At 37.8% G+C, this 23,088-nt stretch overlaps 1 protein-coding gene across 6 annotated transcripts in view; it reads left to right on the top strand.

Annotated features, from left to right (window-relative positions):
* The first annotated feature begins 1,024 nt into the window (after positions 1-1,024).
* The window catches only part of LOC114474955 (kinase suppressor of Ras 1-like), a 56,427-nt gene continuing 34,363 nt past the window's right edge, over positions 1,025-23,088 (top strand). For 5 of the 6 annotated variants that reach the window (XM_028465587.1, XM_028465589.1, XM_028465588.1 and 2 more), the window contains exon 1: positions 16,142-16,276. In XM_028465587.1, coding sequence (XP_028321388.1) covers positions 16,274-16,276 — 3 coding nt within the window. In that variant the 5' untranslated portion in view covers positions 16,142-16,273. Of the gene's footprint in view, positions 1,185-16,141; positions 16,277-23,088 lie in introns of those variants that run through there. The other variant, XM_028465590.1, reaches the window with a different exon arrangement.

Here is a 23,088-nt window from a genome sequence, read left to right as displayed (position 1 = left end):
CTGTTTTTGGTTACATTTGGATAAATAAATTAATACACTACACCATGAGTTCTCTGTGGTGCCTGTATTATGCCGTTCATATATATATATATATATATACTGTATATATGTATACACACAGTATCTGTTCATATTTACCTTTTTACCAATGTACTACCTACCTTTACCTTTATTTATACTTATACTCTGAACAAAAATATGAACACAACACTTTTATTGTTGCTCCTATTTTTAATGAGCTGAACATTTTCTATATACACAAAAGACATATTTCTCTCAAATATTGTTCACAAATCTATCTAAATCTGTGTTAGTGAGCACTTCTCCTTTGTGAGATAATCCATCCCACCTCACTGGTGTGGCATATCAAAATGCTGATTCGACAGCATGATTATTGCACAGATGTGCCTTGGGCTGGCCACAATAAAAGGCCACAATGAAATGTGCAGTTTTGCTTTATTGGGGGAACATCTGTAGCATTGTGCTGTGTGGTTAAACTGAACATTACTTGGGCCGAGGGAACCGTATCGTTCTTCCAAGCTTCTTCGTCTGAACGACAAGGGACCACCACCACCAGTATGTTGGGTTTGTTCCCTGAAGACCGTAATATGCTACTAAACACCTACAGTAAAGCAAACAGAAATTCAAACTCCACAGAGAACATTCTGTATTCAAACCTAGGAGTTTTTTGATGTGAAGCTCAAGTATTAACCACTACAACATCTGCAAATTTTAGCTGGTGAAAAGGGTTGTAAAAGTTTTTTTTTTTCTGTTAGATTGACAGAAAAAAATGCCACTTGTAGTGTGTGTCCTCTGTGTTTTAAGGAGGATGGACCACATTGCTCGGAGATGAGCATTCAGCCAAACTAGAATGTGTTGAGTCAGCTGCCCTTCTAGTCTCCGTCCCTCCCCAGTGAGCTATTTATACACACCCAAACCAGCCACTGTAACAACACACACACGCACACGCACACACACACACACAATGGAGCATGCAAACAGAGAAACAGAGAAGGCGGGGCTGGAGCCTCAGGGTGACTCAGTTCTTTCCTGACACCCAGTTCAGGAAGAAGCAACAGGTGTGCTCAGCACAGAGCATGTTTAGATCCGGTGACAGTCAGCCTGTGTCGAAGAAAATGGATCTTTAGAACCATCTCAGCCAGGCTCCCATGTAGGACACTGAGGTAGGACCCTACACGGGCCTTATTGATGCTTATTTGGGTTGTGTTTGAGCTATAGCCGACTTACTTTTTTATATAATTGATCTTTGTTACATCTCCTTGTTTTGTTCTGTTACTGTAGGTTTATGGTTTATGTAAGTTTCCTGTTAGTTTTGTATGAATGACACAGTATAGCCTTTTTATTTCCATGCACCTACCTCAGTGGGACACCTAGCCAATGATGAATCCAAGAAATTATGAGAATTCTACTTAAATATCAAATATTTGGACGTGAGGGCAAGAGATTTGCAGTGGAAACCATAATATTTCACTAACAGTTGGGGTAGGTTAGAAAACATTGCAAAAAAGCCCTTCACGAAGGTGTTTCTAATGTTTTGCAAATCTTGTATATTTCTTCATAGAGGAGTGATGTCCAGTTAAGCATGACCTTATTCTATGATGCCTATAATAAGCAGAAAGTAAATTGAAACCACTCTGACATTCAGGGAAATCACACAATGTGCCCACAGTCACTTTCACAGAGTAATGCTCTGCACAGTAATGTTGCTGGTTTATTTTAATTGCATGCAGGTATAGCCATTACCTTTTCCCTCCTTTACTAACTTTATTAGAAGCAATTTTACAACCCTTCTTTTGCACCAATTATGACTCCCCAGGTATCGTTCAAATCGTGAGTTTTGCCACACTTAAATTTCCTTTTTGTTTCACATCAGACAGCATTTGCAATGTTGCACTTTGCAAATATCTTGTGTAGGAGCTGACATGAAGATTTCTCTTCTGTAATTTGTCTGCATCAGACATTCAATTATGTCTTTCTATGCTATCTCCTTTTCGCATTGCCACCATGTTCTCCACAAAAACATCGTGCTGACAATATACTGGTAGCTGGCAAATAGCATCAAAGCAATCTAATGGAGCTCTGCAGGAATAATTTGCCTTGTATTAAAATGTTCCTTTCAAAAGCCCTTACAATATTCTACCCACCAAACTGAAAATAGTGATAATGTGATAATTTCAGGTTATTAATATAGCTGGTGCTGAGTAATGTGAAGTTGTTTATGTTTCTTTAACTGGTCTTGGTAACAAAATAATTAACTGAAAAAAAATATGAATTCATGGCTTTAAAAAGATGGCGTGAGGGTGACTGCTGTCGTACTTGCTTAATTTTTTTTGTTGCATTAAGTAGTTTTATTTTAAATTTTTAAATTATTAGGCTGGCCAGTGCTGCATTTTTTTACCCATCCTGTATTGGCCAAAGGGCATTTTGCGTGGGGCCGACAACAACAAAGGACACACAGGCTCCAGACCAGGCAAAAGGCCCTGAGGTAAATAAGCTGACATCAGCAACGTCACTGCCTTGTATCCTTCTAGCCAAGTCCTGCCTCTGGAGAACAAGCTGGATGAACTAGCAGAATAAAGTATCAGAGGAACATATGGGACTGCGACATTATCTGCCTCACAGAGAAATGGCTGACACCCAAGACGTCCAACCATGCTGTTCAACCAGCGTAGTTCTTCACGATTTATCCCACGGTGGACACCGCTGGTGGAGGCTTTAGACATAGTTCCAGTGTTGCCTACTTTAGCAGCTTGATCTCCAACTCTGGTGTAGTAAATTAATTGGTTTTTAGGTGCCTGAGTGAAGCTCACATTTAAACTAGTTATGTCTTTGCATGGAGCGGGGTTTCGGCATGTTATCCACCATTTTGTAATTTTCTTTGGTGAATCTCCAAAGTGGGTTATAACAAACAGTTGTTAAAGACAAATATTGTGGTTATATTAAATCAGATAGCTCCATAATATAATATAACCACACAAATAGTGTGGTTATATTAAATCAGATAGCTCCATGATATATTTTAAACTTTAAAATGTATTTTAAAAATAAATAAGTTCCTACTTTCATGTAGAGAGGTCTGCTGTTGCTGCTGCTGATGTTGATGATGTTGTTGTGACGGTGGTGGTCCAAAAAACTTCAACAAAGCACCTCAAGGAAGAAAAAGATAAGAGCACAATGTATTTGGTTAGCTTGCATAAAGTAAAGTAAAGTAAAGAAATGTGCATGCTACACAAACACTAAACATTTGAGATATGTATGGAATAATTCATGAACATTTATTTGCAGTAGCAACTTTAATGCTTCATGTTAACATTTTATATTACTATATTATATTTCTAAATACAAATTAGCCACAGTCGAGACTAAACTGACAGCAGGATTGATGCTGATACCAGTTTTACCATTTGACAACAAACACTTTATTCTGGGAGAAAATATCATTGTCAGCAAAGGACTAACTTATTGTGTGTCTATGAATGTACAGTATGTACACAGTCATTGGCAGCAAGACTTATGATGTGTAAGCAAAGCTGAACTACTTCTAACATAAAGCTGTTAAAATAAGTAAGAATAAATATGTGCTCTAAGTTTGTCATAAGACAGAAGTTTGTTGTTAACCACACTGTCAAATTTGAATGATTAATATATAAATATAAACACACTTGAATGAATGTGTTTAGAAGTAAATGGCTGAATTCATTTTACACTGACTTAAATGTGCAGTTAACTTCTCTGGTGCTGGGTGGATGACTGGGAGTTTGGGACAAAGTACCTGGGACTAACTGGGACAAGTTTTTTTTTTTTTTATAATGTAACACACATAGCTAACACATTCTCACTTACCACTATCACATTTTTTCTTTTCATCCTCTTCTTGTTTTTATCTTCTTTTCATGAGCTGTGAGGGATATGTTCGCTTTATTTTTTTAAGCGGTGTGTGTTTGACAACATCAGCACGTTGATGCAGGGACCAGCCATTACACATTACAGTTTTGTTGGGCCCCCCAAAACTGTAATGTGTTCCCGGGGGTTTCAAGTTGTGTCACTGATATCTGCTGTCTGTCAGGGCCCCCTACTAGAAACTAGCCAGTGACTACTCAGAAAGGGCCCCGTGCAGGGGCCGTCGTTGCAGCGTCTCAAAGCAGTTACATTATTTTGTCATTGAAATTGACTGTCAGCCATCCCTCGGGGGCCCTCTTCAGCTCAGGGCCCTAGGCAATTGCCTGTGTGTGCAATGTTGTATTCAGGCCCTGCATGGGAATTCCTCAACTCTACCAATTCCTCACAGTCACAACAATACATTTAGGTACTGAAAGATGGAACCGTTTGATTTTACGTGAACCGGTACCAGGTAGTACCGAGGGAATTCGGTCAGTAACTAAAAAAGTTCAGAATTCGGTACCCATCCCCAACGAATAAGCATGTGAATCACTGTCACTGATGATTCGATACGCACCTCAATACACTACCAGAAAATAAGATACATTGAATTTTTTTTACTTTTCTTTTTGTCTGCACATGCTGTCAAAGGTCAACACTACAAGAAGTGCAATTTTTTTAAGACAGCAATGCATGTTTTGTTATTGCAATTAAATAAATGAATTTATTTTATTGCATAATTGTGACCATCACCAGCCCTCCCTAAGGAAGGGTAAGAAACATTTTATTCTAGGTAGGATATAAGAAGAGAGGGCAGTGTTACACCTTGGTGAGGGGGAAGGGAACAGGGAGGAGAGACTCATGGTAGTGAAAGTGAGATGTGATGTTGTAGTTGTGCATATTGTGCTTATATAATCAAGCCAGTCTGGTGACAAGTGTGAAGCTTAGGTATAATGGTGGTGGCTGTGGACAGAGGGAAGGAGTGAGTGGCTATACCTAAAACAGGTATTTGGGATCAACGTGTCTAGCCCAGTATGAGTTTTGAAGCTGCGATTCAGTATGGTACTAGAGGCAGAGGATTTATTGTATTCCTTATAAGCAGCAAATTTAACAAAAAGCACATCTTTTGCTTATAATCTCTACTAGTACCATGTATCACTTTATCCAACTTTTTTTTTGCCGCTTAAAACGCACAACAAAAACCAAGGCTTTTCACAAGTAGGAAACTGTTTTATCACAGAACTTAAACAGTAAACAGTGAGACAACATCACTCTCAAATGAGTGACTTAAAAGGACACTTTCAATGTTCCAATGTCCATATTCCTGTCTGCCAGACAGACACTATTATGAACTCTTCAGCAGGTATTAGGCTAATACAGTAGTGAGGAGCAGAAAGCATTAACATTTCTGATATGAATACTTGAGCAATGAAAGATGCAAACAATTATTTGGCACTCGTCACAGCTGCTGTAAACAGACCCCCAATCAATGTTCATAAGACAAACAAAAAATGAAATAAAAATAAATAAAATAAAATACACCTTTGAAAACAGATCTGGCATCAAATTATGGCTTTATCATGGGTAGAGGGTGCTGCCAGAGTACCGCCTTGGCCAAAGTCATTTCCGATACTTTTCTCACTAGTTTTGCTGGAGCTCTGATTTCAATCTGCCTCAGAGGAATCTGAGTTAGGGGGAATCGATACGAGTGACTGAGCCCCTCAGTTTGTGTAACGTTTAGCAGCTCGGCATTCTTTACAAACCACCTGCGTTTGCCATCTTTTTACTCTTGTATGAAATACAACATGAGAAAAATTGCCCCATGACCCTGAAAACAGAAACAAGCCGGTCAGAAAATGGATGGATGGATGAAAAAAAATCAATGCAACCATGGATTTTATTGGTACAGGCACGCAGTGACCGATGCATCACATTTTCACCTGTAAATTGTATCCATGCACACTGAATTAATCGATACATTGTTTGTATCTATATACCGATCCGTATCAATTAATCTCCACATCCTTCTTAAGGACCAGATGGCACCAGTGGATGTGTCCTTAAAGCCTGTGCTGAACAACGGTCCACTGCGTTTACATTAAAATTTAACCTTTGCCTCACACAGTGTATGATTCCTTTCTGTTTTAAACAATTTGTCATAATGCCTATCCCTTAGAAAACCCAGCCCTAATGACTACCACCTCATAGCTCTCACATCCATGGTGATGAAATGTTTTAAGAGACTGATTAAAACCTTCATCACCTCCTCTCTACCTGCCATCGTAGACCCACTAAAATTTGTATACCATCCAAGAAGACCAACAGATGATGCCATAGCCCTCATGTTTCATGAAACCCTTTGCCACATGGACACTGGGATAGGGGATAATGTCAGATTGCTGTTCTTTGATTATACTTCCACATTCTACACAATAGAGCCTTCCAGGCTGGTCACAAAGCTGTGTGAGCTGGGGCTGACAGCTGCCTCTGCAGGTGGTTCCCAGCATCTGCACTAGCAGACAGCAGAGTCTATCTATAAACTCTGGGTCAACATGCCCTGCCATGGGAAACTCTGGGTATCTGATTCCATTACAGCTGGTATGAAGTGAGTCAATGAACCCTGAGTATATAAACCTTGGGTTACTTACATGCACGCGCATGATAAAAAGCCATCATTAATTGAGTAAAGATCACATGAACTACCATGGCAACCACCTGGAAGAGAGAAATTTATTTCATCCTGATGGGTGAAATAAGCCGGCGTTTGTGGAATATGAGCCTGTTCTAAAGGTGCGTTTACACAGAGCGCCACTTCAGCGACTATAGTCACAATTAGTCACGCTTTTTGGTCGCTTTATCACTTCATCACACCAGTGACGTGACAACCGGTGAATAATATGAATATGTGTCTTTGAGGTGGGGGGAGCAGCAGAGGGCTGCTGCACTGAGAGGGCTGATCACTTCTTCTACAGCTGTATGTTTACAGCACTTATCATAGACAGCTCTACTTGTACTTATGGTTTAAATGTTCTACTTTTTTAAAAGTTTCTAAAGGATGAGTTCACTCAAAATTTTATTATAATTTAGAAAGTGTATTCAAGGAGTATTCCACTTTCATTTGGCCCCATTAAGTTGGGGAAGTGTGCAGCCCTCCCGCTACAGTGGCTATAAAGAAAAAATGTGTCAAAGAAAATTACCGTTTGCAAATAGACGTGAGTACGTCTGTGGTGTGTGATGTTACTAATGTGTGTCAGAGAAGAGTGTCAAGGTAAATTAAAGTGTTCCTTGAGAAGCAGTGTTCACCTGCCAGCGAGCAGGGTTACCAGAGTTTCCTTCATTTGAGCCTGAACATACTCAGAGTTTGAACAAAACCCGCTTTCTGGAATACTCCTCAGGTGGTGCACATGAGCAACTACACATCATCATCACATGCTGTACTCATTATACAATCATGACTGAGTATCCACATAAAACAGTAACATCATTATGAAAGGACCCAGTATTATGCTATTTTTCACACATTTCCATTTGTTCTAATAACCCCAACAACGTAGTATTTGAGGTTTATTTTTCCAAACTCACCTGTTTTCTGGAGTTTTAGCCCTTTGAAAACTCACTTCCATGACGCTTATAAAGACTTGGCTGTTTTTGGGGCCTTCATGTATATGCATGAGTAGGCCTGTCTGTAGATGCCAACTCTACACCACAGCTGATCACCATAGCAATTTTCTTTTGCTATCCACACACTCTAAAACTGCACATTAGCCACATAGCTATTTAAGTGGCTATTGTGATTGTGAGTCTGACAAACGCTGCTTCAGGGTGTGCGTTTATCACAGCAGCAGCAGCGGCGTAAACTGTCATCTGGTTCAGCTGTTTCAAACACTCACCAGAGCTGTTAAGTCACTTTCTGATCATCCTCCCCTCTTCTAACCACAGGAATAGTCCAATTAGGGTGATAGTCCATTGTTTTGTCTGACCGCTGCGTTGCATTGGGTTACAAACACGTCAGACTATGTCAAAGGCGACTATAATTGGAACTGATTGTGACCGCTCACACTGTGCTTCAGATTATCTATATACTGGATTATCTATATACTGGATTATCTATATACTGAACGTAAAGATATTATCTGTGGATAAAGGGATTAGTGGTTAAGGGAGCAGCCTTGTAATCATAGGCTCAATAGTTCAGATCTCCCTGGTCTATCACTGTGGGATGTTGATCAGTCACGTATATTAACTTTACCTGCTCCCCGGGCGCTACACCGTGGCTGCTCACTGCTCCTCAGGAAGGGGTTAAATGCAGAGAACAAATTTTGTGTATGTAGCTTGACATATATGACAATAAAGTGTATATTGTATATTCTCTTATCTTAAAGTGCAGTGTTTGTTACCACTGAGGCAGTTTAAGAGTGAGGATCTCACATAATCACATTATTATGTAGGGTAGGAGGAGCCAGGATTGTCAGAAGGAGGAGTTTTCGCGTTGTGACGTCATAACACAAGAAAAATCTAACTCGCCCGTTTGGAGCTGACTTTTTACAAAATGTGGAGGGAGGAAACAGAACTTTTTCAAATGTGGCCCTCTGAATGAGGCTGAAGGAACATTCCTATCACTATAGCAAAACCATTATAAAGTTAATTTTTCATAATGCTGTTAAGTTTGCGGATGACATGGCTGTTGTGGGACTGTTGTTGGGCGACCGTGGCTCAGGTGGTAGAGGGTCGTCTTCTGATCGAGAGGTTGGGGGTTCAATCCCAGTACCTGACTATGTGTCTAAGTGTCCTTGGGCAAGACACTGAACCCTAAGTTGCTCCCAGTGGTTGACTAGCGCCTTGCATGGCAGTCCTGTCCCACTGGTGTGTGAATGTGAGAGTGATTGGGTGAATGAGCTGATATGTAAAGTGCTTTGGGACTGCTTCAGTGTGGTTATAAAGCGCTATATAAATCAAGTCCATTTACCATTTAGTATCCCACAATGGCAAGCAAGCCTCCAAGAGGTAAGACCTCCACCTGGAGAGTTGGTGCCAGCAGAACAATCTCCTGCTGAAAGTCAGCAAAACTAAATAACTGATTTTGGATTTCAACAGATAACAACCGAGATTCTTCCAACCACTCTGCATCAGCGGGTCTGAGGTGGAAAGAGTGGACAGCCTTAAATACTTTGGTGTGACATTATTGCTTCCTTTTATATACCCCAGTCTTTAAACATAATAAACAATATATTAATACAAAATATTCATAATGTGAGCACACATTAGTGGGCATCTCGCACATCGGCACATCGCGCAGCTTCTCAGTGCTGCTTCAGCCGAAACTTGCCAGTGTCATGACGGTTGACATTAGTTTAAACCCCAAAACCTCATTTGTTAAGGGGCAAGCGAGGACCCTCCACAGGAGAAGTATGTAGTCAGCTCCTCTGGCTCCACTTCATTATTCTTGACCAGTTAATTATGATACCAAAAATGTTCCTTCTTTTTGTTTCCTTTCGTTTCCCCTGTGTATTGTCCTTGTAACATTCACTGCAGTCAGCACTGTGTGTGAACCTGTGAAAGTTACCACTTGCTTGTGGGATTTACTAAATTTATGCTTAACAACAGGTATCGCAGACAGTTCAAGGTAAATTCAATTCCATATTCATTGATATATATTCATATGATTGTTTTTTTTATGTACAGGACTTTGGTGAACCCCTATTTTTAAATTGTGCTGTATCAAAGAAGTGGATTGGATTGGTTACATTTTCCACAGGCAAATGCGCTAAATGGATTGAGCACTTGATATACGTAATCCCTGATTGCATGAAGTTTGCAACATTTATCAGCAAACGTTTGCACTAAGGGCACTAAATGTGATGAGTTGACGACCTGCCAAAGCGCAGATATCATAAAACCGTGTTCCTTGCAGTGCTGTGTTGGTGCTATATGTCTGTGCGCCATGCACAATCGTAACCACAGTTTGCTGGTAAGCTTCATCTTGAGCTGTAAGACGAGTCTTGGTTTGTTTGCCCCCTCCGTTTTTGATCTTTGATGGACCCCCCAATGAAAACAAAATTTAGGAGATGGTCCCAAGAAGAAATTCTACTCAATAATACAGATATCAAGAACTGATGGTCCAGTCGGGCTTGGTCTCATTCTCGCCTGTTTTAACATGCGATTGGTCCCAGTGTGCACTGATGTGCTCATCAGTTGACATTTACAAATGTCTTCCTAGTATGAAATAGGTAGGATTTCTATGTCAGCTTGGACAATTTACAGAATGCTTAGAGTAGAATTTAATGTCACGAGTGTGTTATTTCAAAAAACTAATTGAGGTCACTAGACTGATATGCTGCCATTATGTATCAAGTGTGCACCTTACTTTAATGTTGTTGTGTTAAGTTTTTCATTTTGAGTTAAGCAAAAGAAAATACTTGAAAGAACTTGAAGTTTAGCATGTCAACATTTTTGTTTAATGTTAATTGTACTAAATTGCTTACTTTTATTTAGAAAAAAAATAAATGATTTGAAAGTCTGAAATGATCTTTTATCCCTTTTTTGTTTTGCTGGTATATAACTTGCAAAATAGACTTTACAATGTATTTTGCCAAAAATACATTGTAATATAAAAATGTTTTTGGCACAGGCACACACCTTAAGTAATTCTGCTCTGAGTCTCATGGACAACGGTGCTCCTCACCCTATCTCCAAGGCTGACCCCAGCCTTAGAGATAGAGTGATCTCTGCAGAGAAAACTCATTTCAGCCGCTTGCACTCAGATCTTGCTCTTTCGGTCATTACCCAAAGCTCATGACCAAAGGTGAATGTTGGAATGTAGATGGACCGGTAAGCAGAGGGCTTCGCCTTCTGACTTAGCTCTCTCTCCACCACAACGGACTGGTTAAGTTTCCCCATAACCGCAGAAGCTGTTCCGATTTGCTGTCGATTTCCCGCTCCATTCCTTCACTCGTGAACAAGATGTATTGCCACAAAACATTGTCACAACACTTGTCACTTGTCTACGTCAAAATTATGGCTCTTTGTAAATAGAGAAACTCTGTGTCTTACAAACAGCTGATTGCCTTGGCAGTTAGTAGTGTAATTCTTGTAATGATAATAATGATGACGCCATCTAAATCTGTAGATGTCTTCACTGTGAGCTATCACAACTGCGGTTAAAGACCGGGCCGGTACCTCTCAGTGCATCACAACCCATATATTGTCATTCTCCATAAAACAGACCTGCAATGTGCGAAAAGCATAAATAAAATGTTAAATATAATGTAAGATGGACGTAATAATGTAAAATATTTTATGGACACTAGGATCTGTTCTTGCATTTAGCATCAACATATAAAACAATGATAGGCCCTTTAAGGTCATGCACACTCTAAGAAGGGTTTCATTTTTTTTCGGAGTGAATGTGTGGAGCCAAAGAGACAACCACAGACACATCCATGCTGTGGGAGACAACTAGAGTACCCAAAGTAAACCCAAAAAGCACAGGGATGCATGCTAACAATCAAGGCCTAATCATGATATTTAAGATAGTTAAGCAGGTGTTATCCTTGTTTCACAGTATGGCGTCTAAAAGATTTGGTTAAACACTCAATAAAAGTGAAAATTTGGAAGATCATAGGTTTCCTCTGGTGAGAACTTTGCAACACTAGAGACTCTTCAAATCTAAGATACAGTTTGTTGATCATTCCTTTTCCATTTCAGTGTGTGGTGATCTTTAGCATTTTGCATGTGCATTCCTGTCATGTATCAGAGTGCAAGAAGTTAGCAATGCCCCTTGGGGTAAAGGTGGGTTTGGGCGTGTTCCTGCAATATTGACATAATTTTGACTGTTGGAGAAAATGCAAGAAGAGACAGAGATCAGCAAAGCTTGAGGCTGTACTGTGTTCTTTAGCAGTGGCATAGGTTGGACATATATTACTAATGAACTAAAGAGGTGTGTTTCAACGAAACATACGGATACATTACAAGGATCCTTAAACATTACTGTTATAGCCAAAACAAATAGTGAGAAGATGTGATTTGATTAGAGTAGTTTGGAACATGTCCGCTAAATACGAACCAAGTAATAGTATAAACTATTTCAGTCACCCCTAAAATCCAAATATCACACATTGTAAACTTATATGATTTTAAAAAAAATTCTTCTATGGCCGGCTATCTAGGACAATGTTGCTAGTAATATGCAAGCCTATCTCTGCAGACAGTAGCAAGATAGAATGCACCAGTCCTATGTTATAATTCTGAGACAAACAATCACAGTACACACACACACACACACACGCACACACACACACACACACGCACGCACGCACGCACGCACGCACGCACGCACACACACACACACACACACACACACTCTTACTCTTTCACATCTTACGGCAAAAAATAAAATACAAAATAAATAAAAGCTGATTAGGTTGTGTATGGAGCAATTTGGAATGGATTGATGTTTAGGAAGTAAATAGGGTAATGTCTAACAATACTAACAAATACTAACACAACACAACCCTAAGAATAAGCAACATGCATCTCTCATTGGTGTGAGTGTGACTTATAATGTGAACTGCTTGAGATCTAGTGAGATTGGATGTGTTCAAATGAAACAACACAATTTTGGTGTTTTGACAAAGTTAACATTGAAAAAGTTAATAAGATGCAGAGATTTTAGGTCCCATGGGTAGGATCTAGGGGGTGTAGTCTACTTTGTAGCCAGATCCAAATAGGATAGGCTACTGTAATAATTGTAAAGTAGATAGCTATAAACTACACCTAGTTGCAAGAACAAAATTCCCATTTCATTGATGAAATCCTTTTTTTTGGAGGGTGTCCAAACAATGACAAGGAACTTTAGAGTTTAAGTTTAGAATCCAAGTTCATCTACTGTATCAAGTTAAAAAGGAGAGAATAAAACCAATGTTTGACAAGGAGAGGGTGCTAGTTACACTTAAGGGCGGATTTGCTAAAAGTTTAGGGGTATAAAAACATGTGCAAACGTCACTCCACGAGCTAATAAAGGGTACAAACTCCAGGAAATCAGGAGTGCGCGGCTGCTGCGCGTCAAAATGCACCTTAATCCATTGAGCGTGTTTCCCTCCAATGAATATGTAAAGTAGGCAGATCTCACAAGGGGAGCAAAAAAATGGGAGGAGGAAATGGGAAAAAAATGAATGCAGGGGACACAATGCAATTCATCAAACCAGGAAATGTTTGCGGTGACAACTCAGAAGCAGGGGCAAACTCACACACAGAGATCATGGCTGCACTGAATGTTGACACAAAACACAGCGAAGATGGAAAAAAATGCTCTAGTTAAGCTTTCTAGTATAGGAAAATAATTTGAATAAAACAATAGTCAATATTTAACAGCTACTGAATAAGAAAATGACAGATCAATAGGACGGTTTCTGTCCAAATCTGCCTATTTTGTTACAGAAAAGTTACAGCAAAGTTACAGAACCTGACGGAGCGCCCTCATTAAATTAAGGGGAAAATAACCTTAGGTTTAAAAGTTGCTTCAAACAAACAAACAAACAAACAAACAAAAAACTTTTATTTGTTTATTTAATTTTCTACATTATTAAATGTGTGTGCAGCAGACAGAGAAGTCCATCTACCTCTAATTTAACTTCCTCAAATGTCATTGTGTGCTTCTGTGCACTCACCTCTCCACATTGAACGAGCAGAACTCTCATTTAAATAGGGCGGTCTCCACCACTTCTGCACGTGCACTAATTATTGCTGCAATCGTAGTGAATTCCTCGCAGCAGGTGAGGAAACTGCATCACCAAAGAATTTAGAGAAACAATTGTTTTACCACCCTTGATTTGAGAACTTAGTGAATCCACCCCTTTGTGTTCTGCATATACTTGGCACAAAGTTTTTCAATTGGTGTATAAATGAGTGACTGCCCTGTATGGGTTGAAACCTGGCTTTACAATCAATTGGCTGAGAATGGTGGTCTGTGACGTTTTAGTGGCTTTTTCTGTCCTGCTCTCTCAGATGTCTATGTTGAGAAACAATGATCGAACAGCTCCGTGCGGACTCAATTCTGCTTTTGTGCCCCTGCGCCTCTACAAATAACTGATTCTGGTCTAATCAGATGGTTTATGAAGTATGTGTGCATGTACATGTAGTGTAAAATGGTGTGAGCCCCAACTGTGTATTCAGTGCAACTTATGCTCAGATTCACTTTCATTTGAGCATGAAAAGTAAACATTTTTCCAAGTGTACTTCTCCAAATGTTCGTGTGCTGGAAGTTCCTCTGCAGATGTCCCAGACAGGCTGCTGGGATTTTTGCAAATCTAAAACCGGCTGCTGGGCGGAAATAAAAATGATGATGTGTTAATTGAAGATCAGGGACAAACCGAGCATCATTTAGCAATTTTATTACCAGATCTTGGCATGATTTCTTTCATGGAATAATATGCTCATAAAAACATAAAGGCCCCATAAGTTGTTAACAGAAGGTGTGTTCTCCCTGGAAGAGAGTGTGCAATCACTGATTCCAGAGAAGTTTTCTCTGGAATCAGTGATTGCACCCTCTCAATTTTGCAGGATCCTTGTTTTGCCATAGTGTGTCACATAAACACACACAGTCACTCAATAATTCATTACCATTATTTAAGTGTGTGCAATCGTAATTTAATTGAAATTTTAATGATAGTTGCTGATTCACACCTACGCATACCTGTCAAGTTTTAGATTTGAAAATAAGGGACATTTTCTGGTGCCCACTACGAGCCGTCCCACCCACCCAACCAAGCTCCAGTATCACTTATATTTTATTAAGATAGGTGTACAAGAAATCTAAAATACCCACTTGTCAACCACTTACTAAATACAATTATGTGATTAGAATCTGGTAGGTCGACCTTTATTAACACTGAAATGCTGTGAACATTCCGACTAGGGCTGGGCAATATGGACCAAAACTCATATCCCAATATATTTTCTCAAAATGGTGATATACGATATAAATCTAGATAATTTTATCAAATAAAGTCTGGGTTAAATTTGCTAATGCAAAATGCTACACAGGGACATTTATTAACAAACAGCTGATCACTATGTGCACTCAGAAATCCATCTAACTGAGCTTTACATGTTGTTCTGAGAAGTAAAAGCAGCGGCTCCTAAAACTAGTATTTTGATACATAATAAGCTATATATATATATTGATGTACGAAATATTATAGTTTTCTATATCACCAAAATAGAAAACTCGATACATCTTGAATCTCGATATATCACCCAGCTCTAATTCCTAAATTATAAAACAGCCTAAATGAAACAGAAATGTGTATATGAAGAACATGTGTTTATTTCATATACTTACAGTTTATATACAAGTCAACACGTTGCATATTTACTGTTAATTTCACATTGCTTGTCTTTAAGTTAGACATTTACATTTTATTTTCATTACATATTTTATTTTAATTTCTCATGCTCACTCATGTGGTTCTCTGGTATTCACTAATGACTTATTAAACACATTTATTACAGACTTTACATTCTTTAACACTTTTTTTAAAGCAGTGTTTATTTGTGGAGCTTGTGATTGGCTGATTTTTCATGGTGACTTACGTGGTTCCTTCCGCTGTGGGAGACGTTAAAATCTCAGTTATTAATATAACAGAACATTTAACTGTGTCACATCTGCTGCTGTTTAGGAAGGTAAACTCTCTGTCACATTTTACAACGTATTTACACGAGTTCTTTGTTTTTTTTCACCAGAACATCTTCATTCATCATCTCTGTTCTGAGTTGTTTCCGGGTTTGTTGCCGCTGTCGCCACTAATATCGTGAGAACTGTCACTCAGGCCATTTCAGGTAGAAGTTCTCGCGAGGCTAGTGACGGCGCTCAGTTTAGTAAGGCATCTTTTAATTATTATTACAATAAAATACGGGATATTTACGGGAAAAATAATATCACGGGATGATGGCGGGAAAGAGGGGTAAAATACGGGAGTTTCCCAGCCAAAACGGGATACTTGACAGGTATGTACCTACGGCATGTCATTAAGAACTGCTCCCCAGGCGCTGCAAAATGGCTGCCGACTGCTCCCAAGGGATGGGTTAAAATGCAGAGGACAAATTTCATATATCTGTAACAACATATATGACCAATAAAGGCAAAAAAAAAGCCCAATTGAATTTAATTATCAATAGGAAGTGACTGACTATGATATAGTTGGGCTGAGAGGGAGAAGGGGAGGGAAATCTAAGAAGGAAGGAGGAGAAAAACAGAGATAAGAGTGGGAAGATTTGTTGGCACTCTGTTCAGCAGACTGCTGTGATCACAGATTACCCTGTTTGTGTGCTTGGACCATGTTGACTGTACGGCTGGATTGAGATTTTCAACATAGGAATGGTAATGTAGAGAATCAAATCTCTTTTTAACTTTCAAAGTGTAATCTGGGACAAAAGCCTTTGGGAGGTGCTTCTTTAGTTTCCTTATTGCTGCTGTTTGTGGGTGTCACGGTGCACTCGCCAGTTTTGGTGTGCGATTGTTCAGCTGTTTGTGCCCAACGTGTTCATACTGGTGGTGATAGGTTTCAGGAAAGAATTATGTTTGGAGGAATAATATGATATACATAAACACATATATGTGAGTCTAACCCCTTAATTCAGTCTGCCTTTCTGCACTTTGCTCTCAAGTTTGTCTGTGTGCAAAAGTGTTTGAATGAGATGGCAATCATTAGTGTCAGAGGATAGTTTTGTCAGGGAGCTTTGCCTTTATTTATGACTTACTTCTATTGTATGAAAAAAGAAATCTCTTTTCACTCAATTTTCTCAGTTTTTCTCTTCACATTTCCTACATCTCTTCTTTTCTTTTCAGTCTGTCACCTGTAAACACAGGCAGCTAGGACATGCCCAGGCACTACCTCGGTATTACTATGCATCAGCTTTGCAGAGGGTGAAGTTGATTCCTTGAATCTTTTTTCTTAATTGTATTTTTGTTTCTTTATAAAACGGTGACAGAACACTATTCTCATTTTATAAATGCAGAAATTTAATATAGCTAACTATTTGCTATCTTTAAGCAATAAAACCGTTGTTTAAGATGGCTTAAGATCACGTGTAACTGTTTTGTTGTCATTCTCAATGGAAAAACAGTTTCTATGTTCTGACAATCATTTTCAAAATCAAAAAAACTACAGTACCTTTCTCCAGCTTGATTCATGAGTAAATAGATTATTTCTTTGGTATTAGGTCTCAAAGAGCTTTTGATACAGATGACATTCCTGACATGGGACAGTGTTGCAAAATTTCTATGCTAAATGATAGCAGAAAGTCTTTTGATTAGTTTTTTGTGAATCAGCGGGCTTCTTCTTACACTCCCTATATAGTATGTGCCATGTTATTATGTGTGATTGTGTAATTATCTTTATTTGACTCTGTGAAGTACTATTGACCTACATTAGGTGCTACTTAAAAAATTACAAGATAGTAGAGCTTAAAAAGTGGGGGGTAAGTAAAGAAACGGCCTTCTTTTTGAAATAAGGAGCATATGTTGTAGTTTATAGATGGCCAACTTATTTTTGCTAAATTATTGGGGTGATGATTTGATCATCAAGGGCTATTTTTGATATTAGTCTTTTTATATATATATATGTAGACATGAAGTTAAAAACATGTCCAAGTAAATGTTTAAATATGTTTTAAGCACACTTGTGAACTCCAGTTTTCATTGGGGCTTTTCATCAGCCCCATCACCGTTGTCTACAAATTCACTTTTTTCAAACTTATAACATGGCGGAGCCAGCAAAAAAAAAGCAGAAAAGACATTTGTCAGTGGAACGAAGCAACTCCATGCAGTGACAGCTAAGCAGCAATTACACACAGCAATCACACTGTCGTTGCGACGACTGGCATGCAAACACACACTCACAAGCCAGCGCTGCATCAGGCAGCACACATCCATCCACATATCCATCCATCTATCTATCCATCCATCCATTTTCAGAGCCAAATTGTCAGCACACAAACGCATCACACACATTTCCTCACTCCCTTCCATATTACGGGGGGGTGGGGGGTGGGGGGGGGGTTGTTGTTTACCACAGTGACATAACCAAAAGGGACCTTTAGGAAGAGCGCTAAGCGCAAGTTACTTAGTTTTGCTTTAATCCAACACACATTGGATCATTGTATGCATGCACGGATGTGTCTAGTTGAATCGGCTTCATTCGAGTCGGACGGGTTCAGGGTCGTGTTCAGTCGGGCTCGGGTCGGGTCGTCTTTTTTCGACCCAATTAAAGCACTAGTGGAGAATAAGGAAAGCCCCTTTGAGTATGAGATTTGTATCTTTTACATTTGTACCGATACCAGGTACATGGGAATTGGTATCGGTACTCAACGGTACCAATTTTCTGTACTTTTGTGTGTGTTTATTAGGTAATAAATGTTAATCTTTTAAAAAATAACATATCAAATCTGTATCTTTCAATATATACGCTTTAACAAATATATTAAAACAACGTCCAACTGTTTGTATTGAGTTTGCAGTTGTTTCACAAGTTTCTTCAACATGAAAACTCTTTAACTACAACTGCAAAATATTTTTATATTGCACAAATTCAAACCCAGCTCTATGTACTCCTATTCCTTTGCTTTCTCCTCTGGGAAAACTGTGTGAAAGGAGTCCATTCACATTTTCTGGTGTTTCTTTGGCTGACAAAGACTGCACAATTTCCATTCTCGTTTGTTCCCAGTATTCTCCTTGATATCAGAATGAGGTGAAAACACTTGTATGCACTTGTTTCTGCAACTACACTTCCCACAATGCAATATACAAAAATGTCAAGAAATGAAGCATTTATGGTGGAGATAAAAACAAACTTTCAAGTGGCAATTATATCCTTTTTATGTCCTTTTTTTTTCAAGTAAATGATTTGTGACTCATTGATCAATGAGGCATCCACGCAACATGATTTTTATCAAATAAAAAATCCTCTTGGGTAGCAGCTTTAAAAAATGTGTGATATATTCAGGATTGGCGGCATCAGCCATATACTGTATGTCAATTGCCCTTTAATACAGAATAAAAGTTAAATCCTCTTTAAACTAAAGAAAGAAAATGGCCATTCTAAATTAAACTTAAGTACAAATGAAGTAGCTGGTTTATTCTGATTTGATAAATATAATTGGTTTCCAGTTTTAACTTGTTATTCAAAGCATAATCAGGGATTTATCTTTTCTAATGATGGACAGGTGTATCATTCTGAGTTTATAGCTAATAGTTGTGGATTTGTATCAAATATGACTTGTTTTTTAAGACTTTTTAAACAATCCTGAGAATTTAAAACTTTATAATGTAATACAATCATACATTTTAACTTTTGTATCTCTTTATTTCAACGTCAGCATCAGTGAACTTTTTTTTTGTCACATCACAGATTTGTAAAACTAGTACAGTGCCCGTTGGAAGTATTCATTTATATAGTGGGAGCTTAAGTAGAGGTGTCAATTATGGCCAAATGATTGTGTTTGATTTGTACAAACTAAGTGGTGTGCATACGCTGTACTCAGTAGTGTTATAATGGGGTATATTTGCGGGTGAGAAGTAAAATAGCGTGTGTGATTTCCCTGGTGTAATTTTATGGGACATGCGCATGATCAATTGATAAATAAAGTTTGCACCAATGTTCACAATAACTTCCGGGAACTATTTGAGTCTATTTCGAACTTCCGTTGTCGCAACTCTCTCTCTAAACGGCTCTGTGTGCGTGCGGCATGTACATCTAAGGTGTGCATTAGGTTATGAACACGTAATGAAAATATCAGCATTTATAATGCTGTGTTCACTGAGAAATGTGCATGTTTACATGGACTTTGCGAGCACGTGTTCACAGTACAGAGCCGGAGAATATCCGGACGCCGCTCCTCCTCTCATGTCTGGTCTAACCCGCATTCAAAATGAAATTAAAATAAACATATTGCAACACCAAATAAGTCCAAGATAATGGATGCAAACACTCGGGCTATGTGCAAGTGTCAGGTCGTTCAGACACTGCGTCAGGGAGATATGCGCTCCACACATATGCACGAAGACAGACCAACCTTGATTTATAGATAGATAGATAATCACTCGAAGCTTCTCTGTGCAGTGGATGTTGTAAGGGGACAACATATAGTTGTAGATATAGTGACAGTTATGAAGCTAAATAATAATAAGGCATGCGGTGGAGATAAGTTATCTGCTGCGCATTTAAAATCTGCAAGCAGAAAGCTATTTCCTCTGTCAGGCATTTGCTTTACCGGGTTTGTAATTCATGGTATCCTACCAAAGTCTTTATTGTCTGTTATTTGAGTGCCTATTGTTAAAGACAAAACTGACGCTAGCAGAGGAGGAGTTATAAAAAGCAATAAATTCATTTTCATCTGGTAAATCTCCTGGTATCGATGGTATGCCTATTGAGATATATAAGATTTTTTTTACAGAAAGTAAAAAACCCTATTAACATCTTTCAATTTTTCATTTTAACAGGATATTCTATTCAATTCACAAAAAGAGGGAGTTATCGCAATATATTTAAAACAAAATCCTGATAAGAAACATAAAGATATTAAAAAAAAATTGCCGACCTTTGACCATGACCTTTGTGATAGTCGTATTTTATCTAAATGTATTGCTTTAATAATAAAAAATAACCAGCCATCAAGAACCAGGATTATTGTTTATAGCTGATTTTGAAAAGTCGTTTGATAAATTTTCAATAGACGTTCATAAAACGATGAAAAAAATGAATCCAGTGATTTGAAACTCTTTATAAGGAGCCTGTTAGTCGAGTGATCAATAACAGTCATATATCAGACACATTTTTACTAACGCAAGGAGTCGGTTAAGGGTGTCCTTTGTCACCATATCGCTTTATCTTATGCATTCTGGCTATTAAAACTAGGAACAATCCAGATACAGTATATCAGGTCTATTACCAAACGGCCAAGAGATTAAGCTGACAATGTATGCTGATGATGCAATCTTTTTCATAAAACCAACACAATCCACTTTGGAAGGACTAATAATGGAATTAATTAAGTTAAAAATATCTGCATTGAAACCTAATTTTGCAAAGTGTAATATTTTGAGCATTGGAACACTAAAAGACACCAATTTTATTTTAAACTGTTCCGCTCCTGTTAAATGGTCTAATGGAGAAGTTGATATATTAGGGATTCATCTACCTGAAAACTTCAAAGAAATTGTGAAATACAATTACATACTTACTAATGCTCCTTCCCTCACCTAGTGTAAAGTTCAAACATTTTGATGAATTTTTTTTTTCAAATTTAGATGGAACAATAAACCAGATCAAATTAAAAAGCAATATCTGTATGATTCTTATGATAACGGTGGACTGAATTTAAAAAATATACAAATGATCAACTGTTCCTTGAAAGTCTCCTGGGTTGATAAAATGTATTATAACAAATGATGCCTCACGAGCCACAGATTATATTCAGCCTTTTACTTTTTCTTGAACAATATATTTCCTTTTTACCAATTAAAAACACAACATATTGACAAATTATTTAATAATAGTTTAAAACAGTTATCACCATTCTTCAAGGATGCATTGAAAGTTTGGTTGAATTTCCAGTATCAGCTTCCAGATACAATTCAAGCTATTCAGACACAGCTGCTGTGGATGAATTCACACATTACTATTGGAGACTATCCATTGTTGTGGGAGAAATGTGTTAAAAATGGGTTACTTTTTGTCAATGACTTTTTAGATTTGTCTGGAGATTTTATTTCTTTTGAAAACTGTAGAATATTTTTTTAGCATTTCTCTCTATCAGTTACAATTCAACCAGCTGATTTCTGCAATTCCTAAAACTTGTAAAATAAAATTGCAAAATGGTAGGAAGAATACGTTCATGGTTTGTCTCCCACCGATAAGATTCCTAAAATGGCTGTCTGGGGTAAAGATAAATAAAATAATATATACTTGGAATTAAAATATCACGGGCACCACAATTTTTTTCACACAGAACATGCCTGTTTTGGGAGGATGAATTTAATGATCCAATTTTGTGGAAAGTTTACTTCAGAACTATTTATAAAACTACAATAGATTCATATTTTATAAAATTATAGTAACAAAAACATCCCTGTTCAAATGATAGATAGAAAATGATCCCTGTTGCAGGTTCTGTGGGGATGAGGAGGAGGACCTGATGCATCTGTTTTATTTTTGTCCACATGTGGTTACAGTAAGTTTTGGGTCAGTGTACAGTCATAGTTAAGGTCTATGGATATTGTTTAGCAAACCACACCACAGAATATTTTGTTATGTGTTTTTGAAGGTAACTGTACACATTTTTTGAATATGATTATTCTGCTGGGTAAAATGTGTATTTTTAAGCTAAAACTATATCAAATTTATTAATGAAACACTTTAAGAATATAGTTTATCATCAGAATATGCTAGAAACCATTAAAGCAACAAATAACAACAGAATAACTTAGCATGAAAATAAATGGAATGTCTGCTTACTTGAGTTAGAGTATAGTTATTAGGTGCACTTTCTTAAAGGTGTGCCATTTGTTATGTAATAAATGTTTTGGTAATTGTGTTGTATTTTGCTTAAATACTTTTGATTAGTATTATTAATTATTATGTGTTATTGATTTTATTTAATTTTTCATTCTGTTATGTTATTAATTTTTGTTTGCTTTGTGCTCCTTTTCTATTTATACTTCGCTTTCCTATCACAACTATTGGCCTATAGCTCTGGCTAGTACTTTATCCAAGGTCTTGGATAGAGCTCTATTGAATAGAGAAGTTTGATCTTAAACCTAATCTTGGAAAAGATATGTACATTTTTGCTCTAAAGGAGATTTTAGACTTGTATAACAGGCATAATAGAACATTTTTTGTGTTTTACTGATGCCTAAAAAGCTTTTGATCATATAAATCATGAAAAGTTATTCTATAAATTGCAAAATAGAGGAGTCCCAAAATATTTAGTGAGAATTTTTTTGTCTTGGTATGCTCATCAAATTATGTCTGTTAAATGGGGAAACTCTATATCTTCACCCGTTTATGTTTGTAATGGTGTACGACAAGGCAGAATTTTACGGAATCAAAACACTATCATAATGAATGAACACTTGCATGGTTTTTCATGAATGCACATGCTTTGTTTTGCAAATATATATTTTATGCAAACTTG

Source organism: Gouania willdenowi, chromosome 13 (genome assembly GCF_900634775.1).
Source record: "Gouania willdenowi chromosome 13, fGouWil2.1, whole genome shotgun sequence".
Lineage (NCBI taxonomy): Eukaryota > Metazoa > Chordata > Actinopteri > Blenniiformes > Gobiesocidae > Gouania > Gouania willdenowi.
The sequence above is the reverse complement of the archived record's forward strand: the minus strand, read 5'-3'. Positions and strand labels throughout refer to the sequence as shown.